The sequence below is a fragment of the Triticum aestivum genome, chromosome 3A, assembly GCF_018294505.1.
Source record: "Triticum aestivum cultivar Chinese Spring chromosome 3A, IWGSC CS RefSeq v2.1, whole genome shotgun sequence".
NCBI classification, from domain to species: Eukaryota; Viridiplantae; Streptophyta; class Magnoliopsida; order Poales; family Poaceae; genus Triticum; species Triticum aestivum.
In genome coordinates this window covers 210,205,828-210,218,561 of record NC_057800.1, presented here as the reverse complement: position 1 = coordinate 210,218,561, position 12,734 = coordinate 210,205,828, and the positions used below count along the sequence as shown (strand labels likewise).

General features: G+C 45.7%; 1 protein-coding gene across 1 annotated transcript; it reads left to right on the top strand.

Moving 5' to 3' along the window:
• Positions 1–824: 824 nt before the first annotated feature.
• Positions 825–4,913, top strand: LOC123060993 (uncharacterized). Its single transcript, XM_044483873.1, has 5 exons — positions 825–1,128; positions 2,295–2,748; positions 3,465–3,499; positions 3,624–4,569; positions 4,671–4,913. The coding sequence occupies exons 2-4, from the start codon at positions 2,421–2,423 to the stop codon at positions 4,545–4,547; spliced, it is 1,287 nt and encodes a 428-aa protein (XP_044339808.1). The 5' UTR covers positions 825–1,128; positions 2,295–2,420; the 3' UTR covers positions 4,548–4,569; positions 4,671–4,913.
• Positions 4,914–12,734: the final 7,821 nt, after the last annotated feature.

Below are 12,734 nucleotides of genomic sequence, written 5' to 3'. Positions count from 1 at the left end.
ATCGTCCCTAAAAGGCCAGTTAAGCACATTATAAGAGAAGTTTAGTAAGAGTGCTTCTTGTATGGGTGTGTGTATCGGTGCAGTTTCTTCCCGCATGTTGAAACTTGTCGACATTGGTTCCTTAAATGAGGTTGTATGTGACATCCTAACTTAATAGGAATGCTAGACTGCTCATATCAAGAAGAAATTACTTCTTTTTCGAGAGCCCATTCATAAAGAACCTCACAAGGAAAGAGAAAACTAGTATTGAAACGTAACGGCCGAGAACCGGTGGCATTACAAAGAGAACCGAATGTAAAAATTTAATTTAATCTGAGCAATGTTTTTTGTCAAATAAAACATTAAACAGAAAATGGTTTTTGTGTTTTTTTTAGAAAAGAAATGTTTTTTGTGTGCAAATGAGTACAAACACACTTGGGCTGTGCACATACATTAGTGGGCCGTTCTCTTGTCTCGAGTAGAGATTCAGGCCAGCGGCCTGGGCCCTGAAGGGCTCACGGCCATTCAACAGCTGCGTGCGACGCCGACGAGTCCGTATATGGCTGACCGCACCTACGGCCGACATACGCCACGTGGCGTGACGAGTCAGCGGGAGCGAGTGAGTGCTCGATTCGCTTTCTTGAAACGTCCACGAACAGAAACGCACCACGCGTACCAAAACATCTCCGGCACCGAGACTCCACTGTCGATGCAGGTGGGACCGGCTCCGCTAAGCATGGGCCCACGCGACGTGGACCAAGAGCAACACGGCTTCCCCGCGACACCGCCGGGTGTAGTATATGTGTACGTGCTCGGGTGGCCGGAGAGTTTACACCTAGCAGCACCACGGAACGGAAATAAACCATTTCCCACCAGTCTTCGTACCCACTCCGTCACATACCCACGCGCTCCTCTCTCTCTCTCTCTCTCCTCGGCTCCTCCTCCTATTCCCCCTCCGCGTCTCGCGGCCGTAACCCTAGCCCCCCCGCGAAGAGCCATCCGACGGCGACGGCGACGACGTCGTGGGATCTGATCTGGACCTCTGGATTGCCTCCGCCTGGTCCGTGTCGGTGGAGCTGCGCCCGTGGTTGCTCGATTTTGTGCCCGCCCCAGCTTCCGATTGGGGCTAAATTTCCCCATAGGCTCGAGGTAATTTCTGGGAACTGTGGACTCGATTTTGGGCCATGGGGGAATAATTGGGGAATTAGGAGCCACTTTTTTTTTTTGCGAAGAATCGACGACCTTAGGCGGAGAAAATTTTGCACCCAGGCCTAGTCTGTCTGCAGTCTGAATTACTGGTACGATAAAATATTTTCCATAGTTCACATCGTAAGAGTTAGTTATTTTTTGACGGAAACTGCAGATTGTTCCGTTCAAACAGATAGATTGAGTTTATTTTACATACTTCAAAATGAATTGTAGTCACACGGGTCTATCTTTTACATTGTTGGTCTCAGCTGGTATGTTCATCGCCGATTTATTATTGTTGGGAAATGCAGTCATAGTAACCATCAATTTCAGAAAATTCTTATATTCTTATTTGCCAGTGTGATTTAACCTGATACCCAAGAAATATATCATACATGTCATTCAGCCTCGTGTTTCCTCAATTCTTGATTTCACATACACATAAGTATGAGATGCTCTCACATTGCACACAACGGATAAGTTCTTTTTGAGTGTGCACTGGTTTTGGAATATCTTCAGTGGTACTTAACATGCCTTCCTTCACCTACTTCCCTTGAAAGTTGTTGGCCTTCCTAGCATACTGCCGCCAAAATTATAAGCAAACGTATTTTTCTATCAATCTTGTATAGGTTTGTGCTGGGTAAATTTGTTAGCTTGCTCCCAGGTGAAGTAAATAGCTTAGTGGCAGCTTGAGGATGTTTGTATGTTCAGAAGGTTCTGAATATAATCAGTTAATCACCCAAACTTAAGTGAGCTACATCTGTTCAGATGTCTAGAAAACACACTTGATCTTCGGTTGTAAATCCCTTCATTTATATATATGAAGCTGTATCATTTCTTTAACTTGACAAATTCAAAGTGACAATTAAATTTGGACCCCTCCTGCATTTCTTTCTTTCTGGATTGTAGGTCCAGTAGACAATTGTCCCAAGCAAGGGGTTTAGCTGCCTCAAAGTTAAATAAAAAAACACTGGTCCTGCATGGTCTTAAACAAGCCTACCCTTGATGCTTGTTATTCTTGCTAAGATTGGTTTCTGCGTTTAGATCTGGAGTCTCTCGATGCCTCTAGTATAACTTAGAATGTCCCATGTTTCGTCATTTCTTTGAAGTCTGTCATTGTTTTGCAGTTTCATCTTGGGAGGGTGAATATGCTATTTGTGATATCTGATTTTTCATCACATGGATGAATTCTGAAGATTTGGTTGTATATAAGTCGAGACAGTAAGGGACATTGATTTATTTCAACAATCAATATGGGGGCTAATTGTTGCATAGCTGCCAAGCAGAGGCCTGAGCCATCAGTAGCTTCAGTTGAAGTTTCGGCATACAGGACAAGACACTCGCCGTCATGGAGCTTCCGGTGGGACAACCGCACACACATAGAGGATATAATGGAAAACGCTGCACTGTTTTCCAATCACAGTAGTGGAAACATTCGTCCAGAACTAAAGAGTGGTTCCATTGCACCAACCGAAGGCCATCCCAATGAGGACAATCTCCCTGATGTTTTCCGCGGGGTCAAATGTCAAAAACCTGACAAGAAGATGGAAGCATCCAAACGTTCCAAAGCTGGTCTTCAAGGTATAGTTTTAAATAAATTGATGTTCTGTGATTTTATCTCTGCTTCTTTATGTGGTTTCCTTTTTTTCCATCTGGATTTCATATTTACGGTCTCAATAGTTGGTGATTGCATGTTGTATATATTTAGGACCACAAAATGAAGCTGGTTATGGCGGTGTAAATATTACTCCCTCCGTTCCAAATTACTTGACCCATATTTATCTAGACACGGATGTATCTAGACACTAAACAAGTATAGATACATCCGTGTTTAGACAAATTCAAGTCAACTATTTTGGAACGGAGGGAGTACATGAATAGTTGACAACGAGAAGCATTTTTTAACCCGCCTCACTTTGTCTTGACTCACTCGAGTCCAAATGCGCTTACATTCTTTTTTTTTTCACTGGATATTTATCATGCCTACAAAAAAAATTAAAAAGGGGCAGCCCGGTGCATGTAGCTCCAGCTTGCATAGGGTCCGACCACTTTGGGTCTATTGTACGCAGCCTTTCCATGCATTTTTGCAAGAGGCTGTTTCCAGGACTCGAACCCATGACCTCATGGTCACAAGGCAACAGCTTTACCGCTGCACCAAGGCTCCCCTTCCATGTATAGAATTAGTAACTGAAAAAATATCAGTTCTATTAAGTATCAAAATTCAAACTTCACTAAAGAAATGAGCAAAATTTGCACTTATATTGAGCAGTTTTTCACTACCTGTTTCATGTTTTCAGCCGTTCAATCTACAGCGAGCAATTCACCTCCTGAGGTATGCAGTATTGAGTATTGCAGCTATATCTCCCGACTTAGCACTCTTATTTTCCAAGTGCTATTTAAAATTAGCAGTTATTATTTTATGGTTATTTCCTTATCCAATCACTATTTTTGTGTAGGCAAAGTCCTGCAAATCATCAGATATGGTAAATGTTGCTTCAGACATAAAGACATCAAAGTCCCTTCCTTCAACACCACCCCTAGTATCCAGAACAGATCCTTCATCCTCTAGGTGTCATTCTCTTCATGTGGACTCATTCTCAATGAGGAAAGCACGTCGATCACCTGGACATCAACTATGTAGGCAGATCTCGGACAGCAAGATCCCATCTCTCAAGTCCTTCAGTGAGAGTAGCTATGCAGGAGGAAGGCCATCGAGTTCCATGCTCTCGACCTGCAGTAATGATCCATTTGGAGGAGGATCACAACATGGTGGATCATCAGATGGATGGTCAACTCGCACATTTTCTGACTTAGTGGCCTCATCTCAAAGAGAGAGGTGGTCAGTTGACAGTGAGCTCTTTGGCTCTATCAGCAGTAAAATAGCTAGACCAAATGATTCACATGCAACTGCTCTCTCTCCTGACGAAGGGATATGCAAGCTGTGTTCAAAGCTATTAAAGGAACGGTCTACATGGAGTGCTCATGATCTGGGTGTAGTAGCTGTTTTATTCTGTGGTCATGCATACCATGCAAACTGTTTGGATAGTACTACTTCTGAGTGTGAGAAATATGATCCTCCATGTCCTGTATGCACCCATGGTGAGAAAGGTGCAGCAAAGCTATTTGGTAAGTTGGACTCAAAGATTAAGAGCAGGAAATCTAAAAATGTGATCTTAGATACTGATATAGATAGGAGCTCTAAGCACAAGAAGAGAAGTATGAGGGAACCCAGGTTAGGCACAAGTTCTAGCATGAAGGATTCATTTCGTCGACCATTTTTAAAGAGGCATTTTTCAATTGGTTCTCGACCGCCAAGATCAGTTCTGGGGAGTGAGCCAACAGGAAAGAAAGGTTTCTGGGCAAGACACTGGAGAGAATAGCCAGCTACATATCATCAACGTGGTTAGCATCTTCATATGTGTTTCTTATTCTGTAAATTCAATGTTGATGGCTCTTTTCGTATGGAAATAATAGTGTCTTATCTGTCTTTATCTTTTCCTTAGGAAATCATTACATGGTGTGAGCTCTTGAATGAGCAAGGATAGAAGTGAAGCTACATATTTTTATGTTTTGGTACTATTCATTAAAGCACACTTTGTGCTGAACAAATCTAGTGAGACTAGAAATTGTCTTGCACCTGCAGCTGAGGATTGTTGCGGTCTAACTTTATTCCTAGGCAATGTAACAGAATAGAAAATGGGAATAGTCTCCCAGGGTGGATTTAAGGGTTTAAATCTGCTATGTTATATCGTTATCTTTCCATTCTCCTTTGTAATCGTTATTTGTCAGTTAGCATAATTTAAAGACTAGCATCCAGATAGTTCTCCTCACAGAACACGAGTGTTTGGAGACTGCTCAGAAGGATTTCAGACTGAAAGATGCAGGAGTTCAAATATAAATAGCTCATCTGGCGATGCATATGTACTATGTTACTCCGTCTGTCTTAAAATATATGACCTTTTTTGGTCTAGATTTAGACCAAAAAACGTACATTTTGAGACAGTGGGAGTAGATTTTACAAGATGTGCAAGTGGCACCGGTGCTGAATGGTTAACCCGAGGATTATTGTCTTTTAAGTGTTTTTCTTTAGTGTGCCCCGGTGTGTTTGTTCGGCGTGTGTAACCATGCATCGGTGGTATTTTCCTCTGTCGGATTAGCTGATTAGGGGCGCATTTATTAGATAAAAGATTGATGCGGGCTCTGCTCGTTGATCCGATGATTCATGATAATCACACGGCCTTCGTGTCGGCGACACATCATTCAACTTTTTGCCCTATCAATTTTCGATGGTAGGATAGGGGCTGACGGGTGACGAAGAATTATGGTTCGATTCCGGATAGGGAGCCTAAGAAACGGCTACCACATATAGATAAATCTGCCTATGCATTTCTAGAACGAGTATTAGACCAACTCTAGCAGATCTGCCAATCTCAATATTTTTGCACGAGACCCCCCCTCCCCCCGCGCGCATCCCACCCACTTGTTGGCGTGAAGGAAACTTTCGTCCCTTCCATTCTCGCTTCCACTCGCTGCCCCCCGATCTTGCCGTCTTGCCTTGCCACGCCATCAACCGTCGCTATGGAGTACCCGCGACTGAAAAAGCATGGTGCCCAATGTTTGATTTCGGTGATGGATGACAATCTTTATGGACTAATGGTTGCCTTAAGCTATATTTGAAGAGTTTATATATAGACATTTATTGAAGTCCATTTGTTGGTTTCAAGCATAGTCTAAGAAGCCGAACTGGAAATTGAACCGGAAAGGTTGTCGGTTCAGGTTTTTACCGGTCAGACTGCCGGTTCACTGGTTCAATTTTTGGGTTTTAAAGCAATAAAATAATATATGTGCTATATAGTGTGAAACAATGGTCAAATAAAATTATTTCCATGCAATGGACAACAAAGTGGCACAATCGAGTTGGTTATTGGGCCATGGGCAGGCCCGTGTACTGTTCACACGACCTGGGATCAAATCCCACTTCTCCCAATTTCTATTAAAACATTTTCATGGTTTTTCCCGGTTCAATGGCCCGGTTTTTTCACTGGCCGGTTCGACCAGTTTCCTTCGGTCTAATTGCAGAATAGTCTTATTAGCTTAAAAACCACCAATGTCGCCGGTTCCGGTTTTTCCTGATTCGATCGCTGATCTGGTCCAATTTTTTAAACTAGGCTTTCAAGGAGATTATGTGATGACCAAGGTGCTATTCAAGGAACCATCCAAAGATCGGATATAGAGAGGACATTATACAAGGTTGATCACGACTAAGTCAAAGAGTGAATCAAGTTGATCAACACACAAAGCGAACAAGATGCATTCAGAGGGATCAACTGATCCCATGGTATGGTAAGCATTGTCCATTACGCTTTGTGCACTAACCCATGGTCTATGTGAGAGTTCTGCGTGGGGTTAGGTATTCTTCCATGGGCTTGCGTCAAGAGGAAGATCTCATACAACCTATGGAGGATGACATCAAGTCAAGATTGCAGTGTGCAAATTCAAGTGGAGCATCACGAAGAGATCATGCTTGAAGCTTGCCGTCCATTGTGGTGATAATGGACTTGTGAAGAGGTGTCGAAGAGTGGTCACCGATAGTGGAGTATGGGGGAGCAATTAACTAGTCTTCACCGAGCCAACACAATCAAGAAATGTGGTCCAACTTGAGGAAGTCAAGATCATCATCATCTAGCTCAAGTGGACTATGTGCAAGGCAAAGGTTTGCCCTTGATAGGTTTTCTATTTTACCGGTCTCATGCTGGTAGTTGGGAGACCAGGTTATATGATCGATTGCCGTACTCAAGGGGGCTCTCAAGTGAGTAGCTTGATCGTATCGTTCGTAGAGAGCTCAAACCATTGCATCCTTGCATCATATTTCTTGGTTCTTGTTTGGTTTTTCTTTGTGTGAGTGTTTGAGCTTATGGTCATCTTCATGACAAGCTCGACTTCATCGAAAGCGGAGTTCATATGCATCTTCTATGATGTTTTCGATGATGGAGTTTATGCCAGTTCTTCACTGATGGAGGTTTCACACCTCTATATCATAGGCATACCCCACTGATCATATTTGTCACATTTATCCAACAAGCTTGAGTTATGGCAGTTTTGGCTTTCCCGCATCCATCTATTTTGCTGAGGCCTTTTTGTTGCACTCTAGCGGTAGTACCGTTCTAGGAAGCGGCAGTACTGCTTGCACGGTACTTCCGCGGTTCTAGTGCCGCAGGCACTCCGCTTGTTTTGGGTATACTGAACTCTTTTTCGCATCAACAACAGTTGGGCACGGTAGTAGCGTTGCATACGATAGTACCACTCCTACCAGCGGTAGTACCGCTTCCCGGTACTTCCGCTGCCGACTACCGTCACACTACCGCTTATCCTTTTGCTTTTATAGTCCCTCGCAGCTTGCACGGTAGCAGAGCGGTAGTACCGCTTTATGCGCTACTGCCGTCCTACCCTCCCTCTACTACCGCTAGTTCTTTGTATCCTGAGACACTAAGCGGCATTACCGTTTGTGAGGACATTAGTACCACACCGGCGACACTACCGCGCCTGGACTTGCATTCTCTCAGTGCTACACCTAGAATTACCACCCAAGCGGTAGTACCGCTCCCGTAAGCGGTAGTACCGCTTGTGTGCGGGCTGAAGGCATAACGGTTGGATTTGTCCCCGCCTATAAAATGGGGTCTTCTTCCCCAATGGATCTTATGTTCTAAGCTTGTGTTTTGCCCCCATTGTTGACCTTCTTTGAGCTTGCTATTTCTCAATCCCTCCAATGATTCTTGCTAGTTCTTGAGGAAAAAGAGAGAGGAGATCTAGATCTACATTTCCACCAACCCCTTTCTCCTCTATGTGAGGGGAACCCCTTGGATCTAGATCTTGGAGTTCTTTGTGTTCTCTTCTTTGTTCTTCCTCTCATTTTCCTCCATAGCATTAATTGTTGTGGTGGGATTTGTGGGAGAAGGACTTGGGCACTCTGTGTGCTCTTGTAATTGCATTTGGTGCATAGGTTTGAGTTGTCCATTGTGATACGTGGAAATGAAGTTTGAGAGCTTGTTTCTCTTGGGTGCTTGGGCGTCCTAGATTGTTGGCTGTGTCTCGAAGCTCAATCATTGTGCTGTAAAGCTCCGGGCAAGCATTGGGGTCTCCAATTAAGTTGTGGAGAATTCTCGAGCAATTTGTATGGCATCGGTGACCGTCCCCAACGGTTTCCATCTGTACGGGTTCAATGACCGCTGTCGGGCCCATGGGACTGGGGGTGCGCAGGCACGTCTGCCTGTGTCCCAGTGCGCAGCGCCCGCCAGGAAGCCCAAGGTTGGCCCACCACCAGAGCTTCATGAGCAAGACTCTCGCAAGGCCCTCGCCTCATGAGGAGCACGTCAGTGATATGTCTCCAACGTATCAATAATTTTTGATTGATCCATGCTATTATATTATCTGTTTTGGATGTTTTATATGCATTATCATGCTATTTTATATTATTTTCGGGACTAACTCATTAACCTAGAGCCTAGTGCCAGTTTCTGTTTTTTTCCTTCTACTCATGCTTCGCAGAAAAGGAATATCAAACGGAATAAAACTTTCACGATGAATTTTCTTGGACCAAAAGACACCCAGGAGACTTGGAGTGCAAGTTAAAAGAGCCACGAGGCGGCGACAAGGGTGGAGGGCGCGCCCTAGGGGGGGGCGCCCCTACCTTGTGGGCCCCTCGTGACCTTCCTGACCTAGTTCTTCCTCCTGTATATTCACATATATTCCAGAACCTCCAGAAGCATCCACAAAAACACTTTTCCACCGCCGCAACCTCCTGCTCCCATGAGATCCTATCTTGCGGCCTTTTTCGGCATCCTGCCGGAGGGGGATTCGATCATGGAGGGCATCTACATCAACTCCATTGCCCTTCTGATGAAGCGTGAATAGTTTACCACAGACCTATGGGTCCATAGCTAGTAGCTAGATGGCTTCTTCTCTCTCTCTCTCTCTTTGATTCTCAATACCACATTCTCCTCGATGTTCTTGGAGATCTATCCGATGTAATCTTCTTTTGCGGCGTGTTTGTCGAGATCCGATGAATTGTGGATTTATGATTAGATTATCTATGAATATTATTTGAGTCTTCTCTAAATTCTTATAAGCATGATTTGATATCTTTGTATTTCTCTTTGAATTATCGGTTTGGTTTGGCCAACTAGATTGTTTTTTCTTGCAATGGGAGAAGTGCTTAGTTTTGGGTTCAATCTTGGGGTGTCCTCACCCAGTGACAAAGTAGGGGTAGCGAGGCATGTATTGTATTGTTGCTATCGAGGATAAAAATATGGGGTTTACATCATATTGCTTGAGTTTATTCCTCTACATCATGTCATCTTACTTAATGCGTTACTCTGTTCTTTATGAACTTGATACTCTAGATGCAGGAAGGAGTCGGTCGATGTGTGGAGTAATAGTAGTAGATGCAGGCAGGAGTCGGTCTACTTGACACGGACGTGATGCCTATATTACATAATCATTGCCTTGGATATCGTCATAACTTTGCGCTTTTCTATCAATTGCTCAACAGTAATTTGTTCACCCACCGTATTATTTGCCTTCATGAGAGAAGCCTCTAGTGAAACATATGGCCCCTGGGTCTATTTTCCATCATATTAGTTTCTGATTTACTATTCTTGCAACCTTTTATTTTCATATCTATAAACCAAAAACCCAAAAATATTTTATCTTTTGTTTAGTTTTATTTATCTCTATCAGATCTCACCTTTGCAAGTGACCCTGAAGGGATTGACAACCCCTTTATCGCGTTGGGTACAAGTGTTTGATTGTTTGTGCAGGTGCATCTATTGGGGACTTGTGCGTTTCTCCTACTAGATTGATACCTTGGTTCTTAACTGAGGGAAATACTTATCTCTACTGTGCTGCATCACCCTTTCCTCTTCAAGGGAAAAACCAACACAAGATCAAGAATTAGTAGTCAAGAGGAGGCTTCCCAAGGCTACCTCCCGAGTCTCCTCGCGGAGGCGTACAAGTCAAGAGCAGTTCGGCAGAGTCACACGGCCCTGCGCCTTCACGTGGGTGACGCGCGCGGCGACGAGTGAAGCCAGAGGAGCGCCAGCAGGCACGGATGAGGAGGCTTTCCTCTTCTGTGCTAAGGGAGCAAGGCCATCCACCAGTTCCCAAGGCAATCCCCAAAGGTTAACGATTCGGTGCATGAAGGCCAAGGCGATGGCACACCAGGGGGAGGTCATCACCGAGCCCACCGGTGCGTCGTGGGCAGTAGCTTTGCAGACGAAGACTACCTTTAGTCAGGATAAGCCGCGCCCATGTCCCCCTTGAAAATGGCCACTGTGGCAACCCTTCCCGCCAAGTGTTTTCGGGGGAAGAGGACCAAGGCTAGTATAAAAGATGGCAGGGTGGCGCCGTGGTGGTGAATCGACTCCATTTCCCCCACGACTCTTGTACTCACATCCCCCCGCGAGAGGAATCCAACCAAAAAGTAGGAGTAGGGTTTTACACCATAAGGTGGCGTGAACCTGGGTAAACTGCCGTGTCTACTGTTCTTCTTCTCTAGTTCGTGCTCGTCGGGCATCGTTGTGAGGTCGTGATGCAGAGTAGGGCGAGAGCAGTGAGCGCACCCCAGAGGTCAAACCACTTGGGTCCCCGAAGCCCCGATTTCGACATTTGGTGCATCAGGTAGTGGTGCGCCGCTGTTCTTCCACTTCGGTCCGATCTCCGCTCCACCAACTCCATGGCTGACGCTCGCCGTGTTCGTGCTGAGCGCCGGGCGGCTCGCATCCCCCAGACATAGCCCGCAGGCCGTGGCAACCGCCGCCACTCTGCTGAGGCTGGGGCAGCTGCCACCGACCCCGCCACCCACGAGCAGCAGGACTCCTCCATGCACCCTTCTGTCCAACTCGACGGCCGTACCACTATGGCCTCCTCCTTCCTAGGCCGTCGTGGGCCGCTGAATGCGCAAGCCGCGCTACTCATGGCGCGTGAGCTGCTATGCTATCATTCGACCGACATCGGCTATGACGCATGGCTTGGTCGCATCATTGAGCTCGTCAATGCTGTTGAAGAAGCCCTGATGCCCTCCCACTCGCTCCATCCTCCACCGTCTCACATTGGTGACGTGGCGCACGGTGCGCCTCCGCCTCCTCCCTTGCACAGCGACTACGCCAAACCCCGACGTGACACACGGTCCAAGGTTGTCAGAATCGTGATTCTGAATCAGATCGTAGGTCCAATTGTAGGATCGCAAATCATGGAATCTTCACTATCAGGATCGTAGAAACGTAGATTTTAGAGAGCAAAATCATAGAATCAAAGAGGTTAATTTGGATCGTAAAGTCATAGAATCGTATAATAGAATCACGATTTTGACAACCTTGCGCGGCCGCGTGACCCGCCTCGCGGAGCGCTGCTGCCGGCCCGAGATGAAGCCAGCTACCAGATCGTCCACCACGCGCCGCCTGACACACGCGCGCTCCTTGAGAAGCAGCGCCAACACGAGGATCGGATCGTCCAAGAGGTCGTGGCGACTGGGCACCAGAATCGAGCCGCCCCAATGCGTGGTGTTCCCTCGAGTAGCGTGGGTTGCCGAGCCTTCACTCATGAGCTGTGCTGGGTGGTTTGGCCTGTCAAGTGCAAGCTAGAGCTGACACCGCGCTACGATGGCATTCCCGACCCCATGGAGTTCCTCCAGCTCTACGCGCGGAGCATCGAGGCGGCGAACATCGTCGATAAGGTAGTCATGGCAAACTGGTTCCCCATGGCCCTCAAGGACGGCGCGCGCTCCTGGCTCATGAACCTGCCAGAGGAGTCGATCTCTTCATGGAGCGAGCCCTGCGAGCAGCTCATCGCCAACTTCAAGGGCACCCACAATCGCACGCTCACCGTCAACGACCTGTGGTGTAGCGACCCGATCCCAATGGACCGTAGTCTTTGTGCTTAAGTTTCATCCCTGGATCGGTATTGCTGACACACACAATACTTGAGGATTTATAACAGAGTTCAATCACACACTTATAACATCGAGTGTCTCAAAAAGAGTACTTATTACAATAATATGGCTGAAGGCCATCTAAATAACTTGTGGAAGCATCAAAGATAAATGAGTCCATCCAACTCCACGGCAAAAATGAGTGCATGACAACGACCTATCGCACCTTACTCTTCGTCTGAAAATTCTGCAACACGATACATTGCAGCCGTGTAGGTCAGCACATGGAATATGCTGGCAAGATCAAACTATAGAGAATAATGATGCAAGAATAACTATCACTACATGCATATTTGGCTGGTGGAGGCTCTAAGTTTAATATTTGCATAAAGCTAATTTTTCCCTACAGCAAAGGAATAGATTTTAATTAACTACCAAGTTTATGTCATTATTGAGAAGGTTCCTCCAACTCAATCCCAAAATAATATTAATAACCCAACAAATTCATTAAGTAAGTGATGAGATCAATCAATAATTCAAATACGAGATACTCAAAATGTCCATAACCGGGGACACGGCTAACCATGATTAGTTTATACACTCTGCAGAGGTTTGCGCACTTTTCCCCAGAAGACTCGACCAC

Coding starts and splice junctions, on each gene's coding strand:
- LOC123060993 (XM_044483873.1), top strand. CDS start 2,421: ATGGGGGCTAATTGTTGCATAGCTGCCAAGCAGAGGCCTGAGCCATCA. Junction 2,749..3,464: donor TTCCAAAGCTGGTCTTCAAG/GTATAGTTTTAA, acceptor TCATGTTTTCAG/CCGTTCAATCTACAGCGAGC. Junction 3,500..3,623: donor CGAGCAATTCACCTCCTGAG/GTATGCAGTATT, acceptor ATTTTTGTGTAG/GCAAAGTCCTGCAAATCATC.